The sequence below is a fragment of the Lonchura striata genome, chromosome 3 (assembly GCF_046129695.1).
Source record: "Lonchura striata isolate bLonStr1 chromosome 3, bLonStr1.mat, whole genome shotgun sequence".
Taxonomy (NCBI): Eukaryota; Metazoa; Chordata; class Aves; order Passeriformes; family Estrildidae; genus Lonchura; species Lonchura striata.
Genome location: NC_134605.1, coordinates 4,607,615 through 4,628,109, shown reverse-complemented (window position 1 = coordinate 4,628,109; position 20,495 = coordinate 4,607,615). Strand labels below are relative to the sequence as shown.

Below are 20,495 nucleotides of genomic sequence, written 5' to 3'. Positions count from 1 at the left end.
GGGAATTTTATTAGTTTTTAATAAAATCCTACTTTATTTTTAATAAAGGTAAGATTATGGGCATGATACCCCACTAAAAATAGATAAGTATCACATTTTTTTTGTTCCCAACTGAAGTAATTTAATCACAGCTCTATTAGGTCCTGTTGTTAGTCAGACACAACTGAAAAGCCATTTAATCCTCATGAACCAAGCATGTTGAATTCTATCTGAAAAGTGTTAAGTTAAAGCAGTAGCATATGAGTGAGGGACCTAAAGTTAGCTAAGTGGCCGTCAGTTTAATTTCCCAGAGCTTCCTGCTGGGTGATCTGCTTTCTGCTTTGTATTGAATAATGGGTGGGCCACCAAAGGCATCTGAAAGTCCTTCCTGGTCTCCAGCAAAGAGAAGAGCCTGTTTTAGCCTTCAAGCAAAGCAGACTGTCAGGACTATACACATTTTTAGCACTGCACACATAGACTAATTCAGAATTTGTATCTGTGCTGTAGATAAATGTATAAAATTACCCTTTTGGCACTTTCAGACTGTATCTATTCTGGAAATGGCAATACAACAACAATATTCTGCTTAAATTGTTTTTGCTCTTTACAAATAGAGTGCAGTGAGGAGGGTAGAGGAGAACTACCTTTGTTTATTTTAACTCAGTGAATATTTTTCTGTAATGTGCACAGGTTATATTGTAACATCCTTTTAAAGGTCAATTTAGAACCTTCTAAGCAAATAAACACAAAATAAAAGAAAAAGCATTGGAGCTGTTATCTATCTGAGAGCTTAGCTAAAGGTATGCTGTGGCTTAATTTGAACCAGGGGAGCTGGATGGAGATGGCATTTAACCAGAAATGCTGGCAAAAATATGCTTCAGTAGAGCCAGAACCACATGTGGCCATTCCACTTTAATTGTGCTTGTTTTAAAAGATAGGTCTTTAACATTTACCCTCTCCATGCTTGCAGTCTCTTTATGAACTCAAAATAAAAACTCCCCAGGCAGTCATACTAAGACCTCAAGCTAAAATTTTTCAGCTGAGTCAAACCCAAAACCTGTGCTGAATCTGATCCATGATTTTTTTTTTCTTTTTCTTTTTTTCTTTTCTTTTTTTTTTCTTCTTTTTTTTTTTTCCTTTCTTTTTTTTTGGAGCCATAAGAAGATTTGGCTTCTCTGCTGTTTTTTCCCCAAGTCCCCAGGCCAGTCCTAACCCAGGGAGCCAGTGTTTTGATACTAAATGTGTCTCCTTGGTGAGGTCAAAGGCAGTGGCAGCAGTGCTACTGGTTCAGAGGTTCAGAGGAAGCCTGCTGTAATATACTACAAAACCCAGAAGTACGCTCAACAATAACAAAAGCATTAACCGCTGACCCACAGCTTGGTGAAATTCAATCCCACCATTAGGCAAACATGAAAATGAGATCCCAGAGGAAGGAAGGTTCAGATGCCCAAGACCAGAGAAATTGGGTGAGGAACTCAGAGACGAGATGGAAGTTGTTGCAGACTGAGGGGAGAGAAGGGGAGGTTGCCAGCTCTGTGGTGGGATCTTTTAATCCCATAAATTTCATGGCCTTAGCAGTCAGTGTTTTTGCTTCACTTTGGAACAAAGCAAACTAAAATAATTTAAGATGGATGCTTTTCGGCATTTTTTGGGACATGTTTAATGTGGTACAATTTGATTCCCTGGGGTTACTTCAGAGCCTCATGTTTCTAGGTTTAAGTCTGATGCTTGTGTCCATGTGTAGGTGCTCGCCACAAGGCTGGAATGGTTCAGGAGCCTGGAAGAACTAAGTCCCCAAGTCTGACTCAGTTTTATTTTGTGTCAGCTGGTTACAGATCTGTGTTTCAGTAGCGAGCTGTGGGTCTGAGTGCTGTAAGGCTGCAGCCACTGGAGGGATGGGGGCACTGACAGGACTGCACGGTCTCAGTTGTCATTATTGGGCCTTGCTTTTCTTCCCCAGAACACACTGACTGCAGAGGACCATTCTCCTGAGGACAGTTTCACCCTGAACCCCGAGGAGCGACGAGAATTCCCCAATCTCCAGGCTGCCCATCGGCCATTTCCTAAGGAGCAATTCAGGCAGGAGAGCGGGCATACATCCTTGCAAAGAGATGGACCCAGGTCTTTTCTCCTGGACCTCCCAAACTTCCCTGACCTGTCAAAAGCAGATATCAATGGGCAGAATCCCAACATTCAGGTACAAATTTGTGTTAACATCTGACTATTTTATAACTTACACGGTGTTATTTTACTGAGCCAAGACGACTTTCAGCCTGGATTCCGTGCTGAGCAGTCAGAATAATCCATCTCTACCAACAGGGAATGTATATAGTACAATATAATATACTAAACCCATCTTTGTCATTGCCATTTTGGAGCATATTGCCTTCATTGAAAAAAAATGGGTATTTTAATTCCTGCCTTCAATTTACTGTTGTAAAATTTGTTTATGAACAGATTTACATTTTGTATGCTATTATAAAATGCAACCATCCCAAAGGCTGACAGAGAACAAGTACTTCAGTTTCAGCTCAAAATGCATTCCTCTGTATGGCAGTGAGACTTAGAGTTAGTCTCTGTAGCAGCTGCTTGTAGTATAAAAAAAAGTTGTCTGCAAGAAACTTTGTTATATGTTATTCCTCAAACTGTTCTTTGGAACAGCCTCTTACAAGCCACTTGCATCTTGAAACTTCAAGGATCGGAAAGAGGAAAAAATGAGTGATTTGTTTTTAATTCAGAGCCTTGAAGCAAAATTGGCATTAATAAGCGGTCTTTTTTAACCAAAACAATAAATTCAAATGTTGTTCTGCCTAAGATGTGCTTATAAAAACAATGCACTAATAGATCTGGTTTTCTGGTTAAATTAATTCCTGGCTTCTTATAGTCCCCCAGCCCACAAAATTACCATCCCTTTGATATGTCTAAGAAGTACGTATGTAAAAATGTAATAGATCTGCTGGTGAGAGGCCAACATGCTCAAGAGGGCTGGAGCACCTCTGCTCTGGAGACAGGCTGAAAGGGCTGGGGATGTTCAGCCCAGAGAACAGAAGGTTCAGGGGAGACCTTAGAGCACCTTCCAGTGCTAAATAGGCTCCAAGAAGGCTGGAGAGGGACTTTTTACAAGTCCCTCTTATAGGGTGATAGGACAAGAGAGAATGGCTTTAAACTGGCAGAGGATAAGTTTAGTAGTTTTAGCAAGTAGTTTTGGAAGAAATTCTTTCCTCTCAGGGTGGTGAGGCCCTGGCACAGGTGTTGCCCACACAAGCTGTGGCTGCCCCATCTCCGAAAGTGTTCAAGGTCAGGCTGGATGGGGCTCTGAGCAACCTGGTATGGTGGAAGGTATCACTGACCATGGCACCATGGCAGGGGAGTGGAATGAGATGATCCTTAAGGCCCCTTCCAACCCAAACCAGTGCATGATTCTTACCCATGACTGGGTGAGAAGAAGCTGCCTCCACTCCCTTGCGTTCACCATAGATGACTTGGACCATTAAGAAATGTCACAGATTTGGGGTCAAGGGCAGGTCTAATACTTGACAGGCCGAAGGAGCAAACATGTTCAACATGTGGTGATGGAACACTTCTCTTGTGCTAGGAGAACCATTCTGGAAAGCTTTAGGAAGGTATCTTGGTTTGAAAAGACAGGAGTCTGCTAAGGAAGGCAGGAGCCTCCCTTGAAATGGAAAATGTAAACCCCCTCCCTCTGAATTATTACAATTTTGAAATTAAGGGGTTCTCAGGCAAAGATGTGGGAATAGAAATAACAGTTCTTTACTAGGAAAATTGAAATACAAGTGCAATAGTACAAAAAAACAAAAAAAACAACATTGACAGAGTCATAATACGACCTGACACCCTGTTGGTCAGGGTGTTGGTAGTGGTCTGATTAAATGGTGGCTGCAGTGCTCCTGCAGTGCCAGCTGTAGTTCTGCTGGAGCAGGGAACATGGACAAGGGTGGAGTTTTCCTCTGAAGGTCCAGTGGTGGTGTAGATGGGTCTGGTCTTCCTCTGGGAAACCAGCAGAGAAGAAAGTGCTTCTCTGGGAATCCAGTGCTGGCTGCCTGTGGTGTTCTAAATATCAGATTATATCCGGGTAGAAATGCTTGGCTCCTCCCCCTGGGCAGAGCATCTCCCATTGGGATGGTCATTTTATCAGTTATGTGTGAGGCTCAATGGCCCATTAACAGAAGGTATTTCCCAGAGGGAGGATTGGTTGTGGAAGAGATAAAGAAAACTGCCCAATTAACAGAAAACTACAGCCACACCTCTGACAGATGGAATAGAATACACGCCCCAAGTCACATCTTGTAACCTGAGACAGAAGGGAAGATTGGAAGCTGTAGGGAAGCAAATCATGCAACATCACTATTTGAACAGTATGTAAACTGCAGAGGAGGACAGGAGGAAACAAAAACCTTTCCTGAGTGGTAACAGCATACAAAGTTTAGACACAGGTATAAAAGAGATGGAAACAATTCCCTGGCTTGTTTTCAGAGTAATGGCTGCTGCTGTGACCTCTTTTTCCACCACTCGATTTTGGAAATTTGTCAGCAACTATGTCAGCAGTTTTGCTGGACTCTGAGAACTGGGAAGACTGGTCCTGTAAACTGGAAAGGGGAAACATTGATCCCAGAGCTCCTGTGCACAAGGATGAGCACTTTAAGAAAGAGGCTCCCTAAGTTCTGCATTTTACTTACTGTGAATTTATTCTGCTTATTTAGGTGAGTAAATAGTGATTATAGAAGTTTCTTTAAGTTCTTGTTTGACAGTCTTACAGCTGGTCAAGCCTCATGGACATAAAACTCCCATTAATTCCTTACAGAGTCAGAGAAAGTTTATTTTTTTGCCTAAAGGTTGTAAAAGTTGGCCTACTCTTTTACAAAAAAACAGGATTATAGTGAATTCTTGCTTGTTAAACAGTACTAAAATGACCTGAACAGAAACAGAGACATATGTTGACTTGCAAATTTCTCATCAGCTATTTGGCAGGTGAAAACAGAATTGATGCTTATTTTTCTTTTTGCACAATGGCTCCCAGATCTGTAAGTTACAGTTCTGGGAGTGTTGATTTAAAGAGTCCTCCTAGGACTGAGAGGCTGGATAGGAGAAAACAGCCTCTGTTTTAAGATAGCACAATGGCCATATTTTCTTCTCAAAGACTCAAACCCTCTTTTTCCTCCTACTGCATAAACCAAAAATAGCATTTTAAAATGGAAATTATACCTGGGAATTAAAAAATCTAAGAAAGAGGCATAAATTTCTTCCAAAAAAGCAGGTGGAAAAAATGCTCCAGAGAGTTCTCTTTAGGGCTATTTCTTCTCTGGTTCCTGTGAGATCTGTGAGATGGTGCTTGCTGCATCATGCCCTGCTATGTGCATTTTTAGTGATGATCTAAAAGTGAGTATCAGAACACCATCAGAGGAATTGAGATTACCCCAGGTACCCCCGTATTTATCAGATGATAATGTAAGTACAGCAGACTGTCTCTAGAAAACCCTCAGAAGCAACAGTCAGAACTGTAGTAATCCAAATAAATATGACTCTTTGCATACATGACCAGGACAACTCTTATTGGCCTTCCTGTGGTGATCTAGCCTTGTAAAATTTTTACCCACAGTCACTGCTGTTGAGCACAGACTGGCTGCTTGGTTTGGTGTATTTTGTTTTCTTTTTTGTCATTTTAATGATTCTGTCAATGCCTGGAAGACTTCTAGACGAGAAGGTGTACAAAAACTTTTGGTTGTGTGATTGCACTTTTTTTTTTCATTTCACAAGTGGAAAATTCCTGCTGTCTAGGTTTGCACTTGTTTGACAGACCAGGCAAGGGATGCCTGTGCAGACCCTGTAATTTGTCAGGGTTATTATTCAAAGTCGGAATTAGTCTTTCCCCTGAGCAGCAGAAAGAAGTCACATGAGAGGTGTATAGGAACCTGCCCGTTTTCCATTTCTGATGGATTTTTCTTGTCTGTTCCAAACAGCCTTCTACAACCTCTCCACCCTCTGCAGCCAACCCTCTATTTGTAGCCAGATGTTTCAATCTGCAATTGAACCTTTTGCTCTTGTCCCTCACCTTTTCTTTTTATTAGTGATTTCCCAGGTTTGTGTACTGAAAACAGGGTCAGGGAATGTGCTGCTCTGTTGTTGCACGACAAATGAGCAGAAAAGGGAAAACTCACAGAACCATGGAGTGGTTTGGGTTGAAAAGGACCATCAAGATCATCTCATTAAAGTCCCCCTGCCACGGGCAGGGACACCTTCCATTAGATCAGGCTGTTCAGAGCCCTATCCAGCCTTGTCATACCTGCAGGGACGGGGAGTTCACAACCTGTTTGGGCAATAAGGGCATTTTGTTGATATTCATGTTCCTCACTGAACTTAGATCTTGGTCAAGCTTCATGACCAAGAGAGCTGAAACCCAGCTGGATGAGCTCCAGTTCTAATGGATGTGTTAAACATTTTGATGAGGTGACATGTCCTGGGTGAAAATTGCACAGAAACAGGTAGGATTCCTGTTTAAAACCATGTTGATAGACATGTTAATTGACAGGAGTGGTTTTAAAGCAGAAGTTAATGCCTGCTTCGTCTTTGTCATTTGCCACAAGGCCTGTGGCCATATTCACCAGTCACACCACTCCAGGCTGCTGTGTTAGCTTTGTTATCTACTCATTACCTCTTTTCTCTCTTTGATACCTACTGGGTTACTACCTTCTCTTAGAAACACATCTACACAAAACCACCCACTCTACGAACATGCACAACCACGGAGAAACAAGGCTGTACGATCTGCTTTGAAAAAAGAACTGCAGGGCTCAACTCATCTCCGGGTTCACCCATGGCCATTTCCTTCACATCCACCTGCATCATAATGTCATTTTTCACACATTTTATTAGATGTACTTTTTAGCTAACATTTATATTTGGCAACATTAAATAGAAATTTCAGGTCTCAAGTCACATTGTCTTCTTTGCTTCTAACAAAGCTTGAGTGACCTTCACTTTTAAAGTCCAGGAACTGTTCTAAATGACATGTCACAACCAGAACTAAATTACTGTCACTGCTGATAGCATTTTAATTAAAATTATGGGATGTAAAGCCAGGTGTACCATTTCAATCTCATACTGAACGTGTTTCTGTTCTCCTGTTGTACTTACCTCATTGCTGACTTGCACATGTGTATCTTACCCAGAATGGCAAGTCCCGTATTGAAAATTTGCATCAATTGCATGAAAAAAAAACAGGATAGAAATGTTGTAGGATCTGCTGCTTGCACATGACAAACACAGTTCTTCCTGAAACATAATCTTCTAGTCGCTTAGGGCAATGTTTACATCAGTAAAGTGAATTCAGAAACATTGTCTCAGTAAAGAGGAACACAGAACTTTTTGTGCACTCTAACAGGCTGGGATAATCTTTATCTTCTGTATATTTTTGGCCAAGAGAAAATTGGATGTTGGTGTCTGGAGACATCTGTGCATGATACACTTGTTTCATTAGAAATTGATTGCAAATCTGTTGTTTTAATGTGCTTACGCCAATTGGTTTTAACAGTTTTCAGATTAATGTCCTTATTCCTAGCTCAGACAACAAAGTGGCTTTATTTTAGGTTTGAGTACTTCTGGGGATGATTGTGGATTTATACAAGAACTGTGTTACCACAGACATTTTGGGAAGCTTGAGAAAAAATGAATCTTTACAGTTTTGATAAACACTGGAAGAAGAAATCAGCCTCTAAAATGGGCTCCAAGGTAGAGCTGCTAAACCAGATCTGGTTTTTAATTTTTAAGAGAACATTTTTTTGTTGGAATACTTACATAGTATGAAAGCTTTTCCAGAGCTTCTCTAAACGCTTGGTTTGTATTATTCTAGTTCTTGATCTTTATTCTCTAATTCCTGATTTCTTTATTCCTTTTTATAAACAGCCCCCAATATAGAAACTGATCACACAAGTTACATATTTCAGTGCCACCAATGTGTACAAGTATATGTGTAAGTGCAGTCATGGACTAACACTGTAAGTCTATCTGTAAGTACTGGGAAGAACTCAGTGAAAGCTCATTTTTCAAAATTTTAGACTGGGATAAGGGAGCAATTGCTCACCTGGAACAGCAGTCTCTTCTCACTATTTTGCCCTAACTTCTGGGTCATAGAGTGGTGGAGGGATTCCTAGGACTATGCACTGATTTCCTCCCAGCCTCTGGAAGGTCCATAAAGCCAAGTCCCTGAAAACACCAGAGCTGATTGAAGCTGGCTTCTAATTTCCAAGAGTGGCAGTTCAGACAATCCCAGGATTCTTTACAGAATTTCTTTCACTGCATGATTTTTATTCCACAATAAACACCTTGGTAATCAAAGCTTAAAGCAGTGGAGAGGGGAACATAGATATGTGTCAAACTATCACACTGGATTTTGCTTCTGCTGTTTTTGATTTTTAAATTGGCACTGTGTTGGAAAACCCATTTTAGAGGCCTTTCTAATAAGCTTCCTCAGAGGTAAAAACAGACTGAAGGGGCTGATTGCACAGATATTCTAGTCTTGGAAGTAAGTTAGTGGCAGTGCTGCTGGAGGTTTGGTGGGGTCTGTTGACACTGGAAGCATGTGTGTTCCACCTGCCTTTCCTCACCAGTGTAGCATCAAGCTCAGAAAAAGTTTCTCTGTCCCTGCAAACCCTCTTTTCCTTAAGTTGACTTGGCATCATCAACCATTATTTAAAATCAAGTTCTTGTGATTCTTCAAATTATCCTTGGCTGAAATAATGCCAGTTCACGCTGATTGACTTTCATACAGGTACAGATTATCAAAGCATATGGTGCAATTATCATATTTTTAAATCAGAGGGTTTGGTTTTTTTCCACTTTGCTGAGTCATTGCTAAGAGAGTTAGTGTGGTCCTAAAAATACTTGCTGCTAAAGTACTAGAACTGTACTGATTTCCAGGTGGGGAGTACCGAGCCCCACCACTGGCAATGTTTGCTGCTCAGTAAGGTGATTTCCTTTCATTTGTTGTGAAAACTCTGTTTTGCTTGGATAGACGTAGCACTTTTGAATCCCTGAACTGAATCTGATGTTTTCAAGATTATGAAATCCATTTTAATTCTTGGTCTGTAGAAACTTGAGTTTTAATGAAGTAATCATTCCAATCCCATATTTAGGCTGGGAATGAAATACCCTTTGTGTAAAGATGCTATTAGGCTGACTATTGCATTTTCTCTTGCTCTTGCTCTTTTACCAGTGGAGCTTCATAGTAGCCTGCAAGGTTTTTCATTTCAATGGCATGGCCTATGGTCAAATGCAAAGCATGAAATAGGTTCAAAATCTCCTGTCTCCAAAGAAAGGCTATGTGGGCAAATGAAGACATGACAGTTCTGCTTTGCTTTGTATGTCACAGTCTGTGGATTAAAGGTAGCTGTGACCTTTTCTTTCTTTTTCTTATGTGTGTCTTGTGATTTTAGTTATAAAACTTGTATAAAATGAACATTTTATGTACAATGCACATCCACAGGGCGGTGTAAATTACTTTTAGCATAACAGTACATGATTTCTGGTTTATATAACCTGATTTTCATTGTGTACCATCTTGAAAGGCTGGGAATGCCTCCATACATATTAAATATTATAGATATATCTGGCAGTCAGTTTTGGTTGTTTAGCCAGTCTAGTGTAATCACTGAAGCATATTAGCATGAAACATCAGAGCATTTTATGATCTATCTGTGGCCACCCAATGTTTGCATGACTCACAGTGCCGAGGTTTCTCATGGCTAGTCTCTGCTTCTACCTAAATAGCCACCTATGTGCACACACAGTATTTATCCAAGAGTTTTACAATTACACATTGTTCAGCACAGAAAGCAATAATCAAAGGCTGCTTCTATGCAGAATGGTATTGACATTTGTGATGTCTGTGAGGGAATTGGGCAGCAAACTCTGAATTTTGGTTCTGGGCTTTGTTAGAAACTATAAACAGGTTGACCATAACAGGTCATTATACTCTTCCAGCATGACAAAAGGACCTGCTTTAAAGGGTTTTGCAGCAAGTGGCTTACTCAGCAATGGTCAGAGGAGCCTCTGGCTCCCATCACTGCCACAAAGTGTGGTTTCATGCAGCAGTAACAGCTGGGCTGCTGCCAGAGGGGCAAGACAGATGCAAACCCAGCAATACCTGGGCTCTGCGTCTTAACCTTCACACACATGGCCTTGCTTATCTTGAGTCAACCCAAGTCCTTGGAACAGGTTCTGCACACTAGTGTGCGCCATGCTTACCTCAAATTCAGCCTCAGCATAGAGTAGAGGTTTGTTTTTCCTTTTCCTGGTCATATATGTTAGGCTCTAAACACATTTTCCCCATAAGACAGAAAATTCTGCTGCAAGGGTTTTAGGCACAACATGAGTTATTATTTTGTGCAGGATTTTTCCTAGCCTTGGTTCCAAGGTCTGATTCAGCAGAGGTAGCAGAAAGAGTCCCTCAGCCTTTGCATGTCTCTGGGTTCAGTAATCCACATATGGTTTACAACATGCCAAAACTATGGTATTGCACTGTCGCTATAGGACATGTGAAAGCACAACGCGAGCCACCTGCTATTTGCAAGGTAAAGAAGAAGGTTTATTCTCTGAATCCAACTTTTATACTTTTCCAAAGGTGACAGTGGATTGGAGAGTGAATGGGCCACCTCTCCAAAGACATTGGACAAACCACTAGTACATAAGTTTCTCCACCTCCATGAATGAATACAAAACAATATGTTGTTTATAGAAATTGTGTGGGAAAGTTTTCTAACAGAATGTAGACTCAGAAGGCTTTAGAAAATCTTAAGAATCAGGGCGACATTGCACAGCCCCTTTGCCAGGCAGCACCTTGTCTTTGCTGTATGGAAAGCTTCCCACTGACAAAGAGGAGGCATTGACGGTCAGGCTGGTCTGTTCTGAATCCCACAGGTCACCATTGAAGTGGTGGATAGCCCTGACACAGAGACAGACAAGGATCTGCAGAAGGAGAGCAGCAAGCCCAGCTGGCCAGCCCCATCACCCGACTGGAGGAACTGGTGGCAGAGGTCCTCCACCCTGACTCGCATGAGCAGCGGTGACCAGGACTACAAGTATGACAGCACCACTGAGGACAGCAACTTCCTCAACCCTCTCGGTGGGTGGGATAGTCATGCACCGAGTCACCGGACATTCGAGTCCAAGGAGCAGCCAGAGTATGGTAGGTTTGTGTTCCAGGCCTCGTATGGGCATCTTGGGATTGTAAAAACAAGCACGAGGGAAATGAGAATGGTGAGGCATCGCTGAGATCAGGCCAAGCAAAATAGAATTGTTCAACATGTGGCTTTTGTTCATCGGCTTTCAAATACAAATCTGTGCAAATGCACAAGCAGTACTGTGGTAGCTGCATTCCACTAGTAAATCTATAATCTTGAAAATCCCAGAAGGGATAACTGGTATGAGGGCCTTTTTCAGTCCGACATGTGCTTTTTTTAAAAAGTAGAGGAAACAAGGTTTCATGTTTATTTTTAGAGTAAGGGTAAGTACAAATTTAGAATCGTGTGGTGGTTTGGGAACCAGAATATAACTATTGGATAAATAAGCAAGATCTGAAATGCAGTAGTATTTGGTGGATACACAAATAAGATGAGTTATGTTGGTGCATGTGTGGGGAGTGGCATGTGCAGCAGGAACATTGTGTATTTGTGCGTGTAATATTCTTCCAGATGTGTCATGGGGAAAACAATTGTTTTCAGCTTGTTGTATGAAATAGTTGCAGAAACCAGAAACAGAGAAGAGCTACAGCTATTCACTGCCCTTACAGGCTGTGACTATCCACATGGGAATGACCCAAGGGAGGTGAGCTAAACTGTGCTCACAGGAAGAGCCCCTTGAATTTAAGTTGTGTGTAAATAAAGACTACTTTTAGTCAGAACAAGGTGTCAAAGCCATGGTACTTTTACCCTGGCATTTCTGTTGTTATTCCCCAGATGCTGCAGAGTGCCTGGGTAAAACAAACTTGTTTTTCCATTATTTGACTGACTTGAAGTACTAGAATCTTAAAAATCAAGAGAGAGTTTTTATGGAATAGTGTGTTTAAACACGTTCATATGTTTTAAATTTTGTGGCCAGAAGATTAAAGTCTATCCCTTCTTTTTGCACCTATGTTTATTTGTAAGCGAGTTTATTGCCAAGAATTCATATCTTGGGCAGTTATTCATATTAGTTAAATAAAATTGCTTTCACAAATAATTGTGATAGATAAATCATAGTAAGAATTACAAATATGCAAATAGGAAGAACAGGTTGAGCTGCAACTGAAAATCTAACATGGTATATTCAATAGTGTGCTTCATAGTGCACTGTAAACACTAGGTAGGTAGGTCTAAAAATTATCCTAAAGCTCCCTGCTGCACACCAGAGCATCCAGCTAACTGGAAACAACTCCTGGCCTTTTTTCTATTATAAAATAATGGCCTTGTCCAGCAGGGTGTAGTAGCAGATCCTGCCCGTGAGGGGTGTAGATGTTCCACCCACTGACATGTTCATACCTTTGCTGTGTGTCTCTGTCCCCTCCTGCCACTGCCAAGGCCTCTCCCTGCCCTTCCTGTGTCTCCTGGGCTGGGCTGTTTGAGAGGCATTGCACCTGCTCTCCTGCCCTCCTCCTCGCCAACCACATGGAGAGAAAAGAATTGGAAAAGAGCCGGGAAGAAGAGCAGGGCCAGGCATAGTGGGCAAATCACTTCTGAGGCATCTGATGCCTTTTTGGACTGTTGTGGTGCCTACCTGCTGGCAAATCCCAGAACCACGGGTCTTGCACACTGACATTAGCCGTGTTCACACCCACACCCAATGCAGACACCCGATTCCAGTGTGGTGGCTTCCCCATCATCAGCCCTGTCAGAAAAGGAGAAGAAACACATAAGGTCCTTGCCATGGGGAACTCGCATCTAGGCAGCTTGCTCTGAGTGAGATATATAACCTTCCCATACTCCTGGCAATAAATGTTTAATAGCACCCCACAGAGTTGTTGTCAGTCGTTACATATGGAACAAATCAAGTTACGTGTTCTGCTAACCAGCTCAGGAAGCCCACAGACAGCATGGCCCTGGGGTGGAGCAGGAATTACATGTAGCACAGAGACCAGGGAACCCTCCCTGAGTCTTCCTGTAGCTTAGGTACTCTTACCTATAGCTGTAGAGCAGAGCTGCCTCAGAGCCACTAAACCAGATTTTGCTTTGCTATCAGTGGTGATGTAACCCAAAGGAGCTACAGCTGCAAGTTATGATCACAGTAAAATATCTCCTGTAGGTTGCAGGGAAAACCATTAAGCCAAATGTCCCCTCAGCTAGGGAGGCCAGTGGGAAGGCAAGAAAGCTGGGACAGGTTCATGGGCTTTGTTTGGTGGCCTTCACACGGTGGGATGTGCAACAGTTTACACAGCTTACAAAGAAGGCTGTTTGTGAAGATTTAGGAACTCCCAGTCTCCCAGTGGCATCAGCTTTTGTTATGCAGACCTGGTGTCAGTGCCTTTGGCTGTCTGCCAGAAGAAAAAAAATCATGTTTCTTTTTCATAAGGTTCCTTCTAGTATTAGTCAGATTTGATGTTATTTAATAATTCACATGAAACACTAAATATGGCATGTTGTTCTTGGTGCAAGAAAAGCGTGCGGTTCCCTGTTGTCATAGTAGTATTCCTGAAATATCTGTTCCCTGTTTAAGGGACTGAAAAACAAAATTGTGATTTTCACTCATGACCCTTAGCTTCCCATAGCCCAACAACATGCATCTTGCCCAAAAATTGAGTACTGTTGTGTGTTTTGAAAAGATGAAAAAGAAAAGTGAATTTATCCTTTGCCCGATTAGTCTTTGGTCCACAAACATATTCCTATATGCAGGGAAATTATGTGAATAGATGTGTACTGTTAGTTCATGACCGAGCTTTGCAGCTGAGGATCCTCAGCAGCCAAAAGGTCAAAAGAGAAAGGAAATATTTTTTCAAATAACGTTGTGTGCATTTCCCTGAGGAGCATCAAGTGTGAAAACCATTTAAACAGCAGGCTTGCGCCTGGCATTCGGCCCAAGCTTCAGGTAGAGACATCTGGATCCCATTCGTGATTTTGCCTTCTTAATAAAAAACACTACACAGTAGTTTGGGGTAGTAGGAGTTTTGTTTCCTCATTTCCTTCCTCCCATTTGTCCTCACACAGATTACATTGATGGCGAGGGCGACTGGAGCCCGTGGTCCCTGTGCAGCGTCACCTGCGGCAGCGGCAGCCAGAAGCGCACCAGGTCCTGCGGCTACGCCTGCACGGCCACCGAGTCCCGGACCTGCGACAGGCCCAACTGCCCAGGTGGGAACCCTGCCCAGGTGGGAACTGCTGCCAGGGCAAGCAGGGACAGGTGGGCAGGGGTGGAGAGACCCGTCCTGCACACAAAGCCTGGTGCCTGTGTGTTCTGGGGCAAGGTAGGGGTTCCGGTGGGAGAAGACGCACTGATTTTCAACGGCGTTTATTCATAGTAATGATGCACTGCTAGATGCAGTCCACCGTCCCCTAGGACTTAAAAGACAACTACAGCAGCAGCAACTGGCAGAACAAGAGGACACAGTCTCAGCTACGTCAGGGAAGGTACAGGTTGGATATTAGGAAAAAAAAAATTTCACTGAAAGAATAATAAAATACTGGAATTGTCTTCCTAGGGAGGTGGTGGAATCACCATCTCTGGATGTGTTTAAAAAAAGACTGGACTTGGCACTTGGTGCTATAGTCTAGTTGTGATGTTAGGGCATAGGTTGGACGTGATGATCTTAGAGGTCTCTTCCAACCTCATTTTTCTGTGATTCTGTACAGGCTTTCTCTAGGTCATGGTAGTCATTTTTGTGCATAGGCATTTTGTATTCTAAAGGGTGTAATCTACTCCCTTGAAACTAATTTGGAGCTGTTTTAGAATTTCAAGCCAGCTGTGCTGTTACCTCAGTGAGCTCCTGTTTTGCTGTGAAGTGAATGGCCTTGCTTGCATTGGGAACAGGGATGAAGGAATGTATAGTTTTGGCTTGAATATATTCAGAAAATATGGTCAAGGAACCTTGCCTTAGCTCCTACCCGTTCACATTTTGAAGTGTCTTTACCATCACACCGTCTTCACTTCGGCAAAATCAGAGCTGAGCACTCAAGCCTACATCATGAAAATTTGAAGCTGCTATGGAAAACTGATTTTTAGATGTTGCCGTGTGTTTAAATTTAGGCTAATTTGTCATGCAGTAATTGCCACAACACAGGGAACAAGTGCAAGTTCATTACTTCCCAAGATCAGAGAGAAGTGAAAACACAAGTCATGGTGGTATGCATTATTCTCAGTTTACTTAATGACTCAGAAAGGCAGAAATTCTTAAACTGGAGGTTAGGATTTTTTTAATGGGAAATAAAATGTCAACAGTGCTGGAGAAGAGACTTAAAAGACTTGGTGAGAGAGTTAGAAAGAAGTTTCTCACTCACAGATAGATCCATGTCTCCATTGCAAAGCAACAACTGCAAGGCAGTCCTGGGAAAAATGTTTCTGCATGCTCTCATACATCCTAAAACCTCAATGAGTTAATTCCAGAAGAAAGCAAGTAACCTCCACTTATATTCTCTAGTATTTATTACCAGCTAGCGCCAAAAAGTGGAAAAATTGAAAGAATATATTATGTCATATAACGGACCTCCAACGATCAGCAAGCAAAATATAGTCACTCTTTGATGCTGTGCTGACAGTTTTGAAATTACAAGGTCAAAGCTCAGCTTCTGCTGTTTATAATTCCAACAGTGAATTACTGCCTTGTAATGGGTTCTTGGGTATCTATTATTCTACATCTAGTGCTGGAGTTAAGGCAAAACTCTATGATAATTTTATTGAAAATTGGCCTGAGGCTGTTTTGAAGTTTTGCAAGCCACTATTATGCCCCAGTTCAGGAGATCAGGAGAAAGTTCATTGGCCAGATCATGGTGAATAGACTTCATTATTAACCATATAGTTATCACATATTAAAGATCTTTCAGTTCTCTTTAGAGGTCTTCAATTCAATGGAGAGGAAAGGGAAAAAAAACCTGAAACCTACTTGTGTTAAGCCTACATGGCACAGAAATGCTAGACGTGTCAATAGGCTGAACTAAAGCAGCAACAAAAGGATGTTTACTTTGGAAAGATCATTTTTCTGTTAATCTCTGTTTCTCTCAACTGGTAGCAAACAATTAACTGGAGACTGCTGGTAAATCCTGATATGTTGAGATGCTGATATTTTATTTGACAGCTGTTAAGTGGAGGGGATGGAATTGCTTGAAGAGGTTGGTTATCTCTTGCCTACTCACACCTTTTAACTTCCTGGCACTGGGAGAGACCAACAAGCATCAGTCTTCCTGTAACAGCATCCTTCTTCCTTGAGAAATGGTTGCCTGTGTACAGAGCTAAACTCCTCACCTGTCTTCAGGCCTGTTACTCTGTTTTATTAACAGCTCAGATTCCTTGGTCATTGTGGCTTTAAAGGAACAGTCCAACAGCAACTTCAGAATGGTTCCCTGGCAAAACAAAGCACCTTGCAGAGCCTGGGGAAGAAGGGGTGGCAAGGAGGCAGCTGGTTCCATTGTGTTTTAATGAGAAAACAGCAGCACCACTAACACGTGTTTGTCTTAGGGATCGAAGATACCTTCCGGACAGCTGCCACAGAAGTGAGTTTACTTGCAGGGAGTGAAGACTTCAATGCAACCAAACTGTTTGAAGTTGGTAAGCAGCCTAGTCAATCCTTCAGTAACAGATAAGAGACTTCCTTAGGATTTTATTAGTTCTGGGGGATCGAGATACTGAGTTTAGCATTAACAATGTCAATAGTAACAGCCATTTATTATCTTGCTCCTGTTTGTGATCTGAAAATTTGCTTTGGTCATAGAATCTTTCACCCCTTAAGTCCTGTGCTTGTTTCATCATAAAAGGGTTATTTGTTGTCCTAATTCAGAAAAGAGCTGTAGGACTCCACAGGAATGGAGTGGGGGGGAAATCAAACACGCTTTACTATTTTGGTTAAATAGCCTATAAAAGAATTTTCATTTCATATAAAAGAATACAGTTGTCACATCAGAAAAAAAAAGGAAAAATAAGACAATGACTTTTATGAGCATGCATTGCTTTTATAGCTCTGTGTGCTGCAGTGGGAGTAGCCAATGCAATTTTATAGGACATGGCTTGATTCTGAACTATCTAAAACTCAATCCAACATCTGCAATCTTCTGATTTTGTCCCTGCAATGAAACTATAGTGTGGCCACTCAGAGACACTGGATGCTGGATTAATTGAATAAATATTGTAACCCAGCACCTCCCTACTATGGTGGCTGAGCACAGTAGTTAATGACAGACAGGATGAGCCTCTTTAAGGAGATAGAAACACAGGACACAGATCACTAAGTAAATATTTTGCAACAATGTGTGCTGTAAGAGTTTTAGGTCCCAGTTAGTTACTCTCCTGCAGAGTCCTCTTAAAGTAAGTGTGGGGCAAGAATGCAGGTGGTTTTTGATAGCCCATAGGATGATATAGACGCCTTTAATAATGTTTTAGGTAGGATGTTTACCTGGATTCTCCCAAGAGTCTTGCAAAATAATGAAGTGCTGGTACTAAATATGGTACTGGTCTACAAGTCTCTTCAATCCCAGCTATATGTCATGCCTCTGGCACCATAAACTCCTGCTGATGTACGGCCACTGATGTTATATCCCATAGGCCCTTTTAGAACCTGAATCACTTTTGGCTGCATTTGCCAGATAAGATGTCAGCCTCCATGTTTGAGATATTGATGCTTGAAAAGTGAATGAATATCAAATAGAAAAAAGTATTTGTTTTTTTAAGAAACACTGAATTAGGGTCTAAAATGTACTTCAAAATGAGTAATACAGGCCTTGCTTGCCATCTTGTAATCTCTAGCATTTTCTGAAACTTAATCCTTCATCATCTGACTGCCATTTTCCCTGTTGAGTGTGTTCTGACTAAGGATTCTAACTGGAGACTGGCATCAAATCATTGTGATTTCCCTTTTTCTGCTGCTTACCAACCCATGGTAGTGTCTCTTGTGCTGCATGGAGATATCAGTAGCTTAATTAAAATTTTCCAGGTAGAAAACATGTCACAGATTCCTACTGGCCCGGTTCTGCACTGTAACTCAGACTAGCACTGCCTGAGGCACTCAAATCAGTCACACATGATTTCTTTATCTGACAAGACAGCACAGCAATACACTGTGGGCAGGGCAGCAAACTGTGATTGCCCTTTCTTTCTACAGCAGAGCACTTTACTCAGTTGCTATCACTGATCACACCAAGTGGGATGCTGCTTAATGTATCTTAAGTTTCCATTTCCTGCCCTGAAACAGATACTGATAGCTGTGAGAGATGGATGAGCTGCAAGAGCGAGTTCCTGAAGAAATATATGCACAAAGTGGTCAACGACCTTCCCAGCTGCCCGTGCTCCTACCCCAGAGAAGTTGCGTACAGCACTGCTGAAATCTTTGACCGACTTAAGAGGAAGAGCTTCCGCTGGAAGGATGCGAGTGGTCCAAAGGAAAAACTGGAGATCTATAAGCCCACAGCACGATACTGCATCCGCTCCATGCTGTCTTTGGAGAGCACGACGCTCGCAGCGCAGCACTGCTGCTACGATGATAACATGCAGCTGATCACCAGGGGCAAAGGGGCAGGAACACCCAACCTGATCAGCATCGAATTCTCAGCGGAACTCCACTACAAAGTGGACATTCTGCCTTGGATCATATGCAAAGGTGACTGGAGCCGCTACAATGAAGCCCGGCCTCCCAACAATGGGCAGAAGTGCACAGAAAACCCGTCAGACGAAGACTACTACAAGCAGTTTCAAGAAGCAAGGGAATACTGAGGAGATTTTCCTTTTCTTCAGATGCAAAATAGCATTCGTTTCCTGGATGCCAAAGAACTGATGATGGCTGCTGCGTTGGCTCCTCGAAAGGGGTTGGTCAGTTCCTTTCTGATGAATGTATATAGTTGTAATATAATACATGAGTATTTTTCACAGTGTGTGTAATTTATAAACACATATCTCTGTCTCACACACACCTATTTTTGCATACAGACATACATAAGTCTTGTCCTGATAGGATTTTATACTGCAATAACGTTCATGTAATAATGTGCATTTCATTTTATTTCCCATCTGTAACCTAATGAAGGGGGTGGAGGGTAGCTGCCATCGCCATCAGGCCCCAAGGCCCCAGCTGAGGAGGCACATACTTAAAAGTTGTTATAAACAATAGGATTGAAGAATGTACTCTTCCATATGGGAATGGTTTACAAGATTAATGCACCTACAGCATCAGTTTTCTCTATAATTAGTTTCATGACCAGTCATATCTAAGGAGGAAGGAATTTCTTTTGGAAGGGTAATAGTCAAAACTGAATATAGAAAATCCCTACCAATTTTTCTCTTGGAATTCTTCCTGTTACCTTCTAGCTCAGGTATTTGCAGTCCACCTGGGGTAGGCTTGCAGGAAGATGTAGCTGTGGCTTTCCTACGGGCCAGAAAATGTCCTGGTGCAGTGGTTCTGCAAGAGTTACAAACAGCCCCCTCCTGGAGACATCTCTGGTACAGAGCTGCATCTGTTGGGGGTTACATCTCCAGAGCAGCTGTGAACCATGAACTGAACATGCTGTAAGTCTTTGGAGGAGTGAGGGCAGAGAAGGAATCCATGTCAAAGAACCAAAAAGATCACAGTTCCTTCCCAGGTTTTAATACAAAGAATGTTTGGATCTGCTTGTTTCTTTCTTTTAAGAAAAGGAAGTTTATTATTTTAGAGAACAGTAAAACTGGAATCCACAAGATCCCTGGGATAAAAGATGCAACGAGCCCTTTTCCCCCATTTTTCTTATGCTGAATGCAGTGTCCTACAGAAGAAGCTATTCTTTAAGGGAAGCTTTCTGGGAGGAACTACTGGTGTCTTAAAGTGTCTTAATTTTTTTAAAAAAGCTAGCATTATTTTTGTAAAGTATTTATTGAATTGTAACAATGACTCACATGTGGGATGTATCTCTAACATAAAAGGTTTCGGTAGATGGAACTTGATTTCCAAGAACACAACTGTTGTTAGCAAAGGTTTTATTCCCAAATTTTTATAAAGTGCAAGTTTACAAACTGTCATAAAGCAGCTCATATCTGCATTCTGATGAAAGATTAAAGTTACACCCTGGGTAAATAAATGCAGTTCCATCCTGTGAAAGACTGCCTTGCTGCAAGTCAGTGTGTTCATTTGGGAAACTAAGGCTAAATGTCACTAGAAATATGCCTGTTTTGGGGTTATGTGGTCTGACACACATATATGGAACCCCACACAGAATTAAAGCTGACCAGCATTGCAGTCAGTCTGAGCTCAAAGATTCATGACCGACATAAAAGGCAATTCCCCCTGCTGTATACAGACACACATAGATGATATTTAAGGTCCCTTCCAACCCAAACCCTTCTGTGGCTTCCTGTAAAATCTTTTC

The 20,495-nt window shown here is 41.8% G+C and overlaps 1 protein-coding gene across 1 annotated transcript in view; it reads left to right on the top strand.

Moving 5' to 3' along the window:
• Positions 1 to 20,230, top strand: part of ISM1 (isthmin 1) — a 39,132-nt gene extending 18,902 nt beyond the window's left edge. Inside the window, exons 2-6 of the mRNA XM_021527826.3 lie at positions 1,940 to 2,176; positions 10,912 to 11,179; positions 14,169 to 14,312; positions 16,630 to 16,719; positions 18,356 to 20,230. Of these exons, the coding sequence (XP_021383501.1) occupies positions 1,940 to 2,176; positions 10,912 to 11,179; positions 14,169 to 14,312; positions 16,630 to 16,719; positions 18,356 to 18,873 (1,257 nt within the window). The 3' untranslated portion in view covers positions 18,874 to 20,230. The remainder of the gene's footprint in view (positions 1 to 1,939; positions 2,177 to 10,911; positions 11,180 to 14,168; positions 14,313 to 16,629; positions 16,720 to 18,355) is intronic.
• The last annotated feature ends 265 nt before the right edge of the window (positions 20,231 to 20,495 follow it).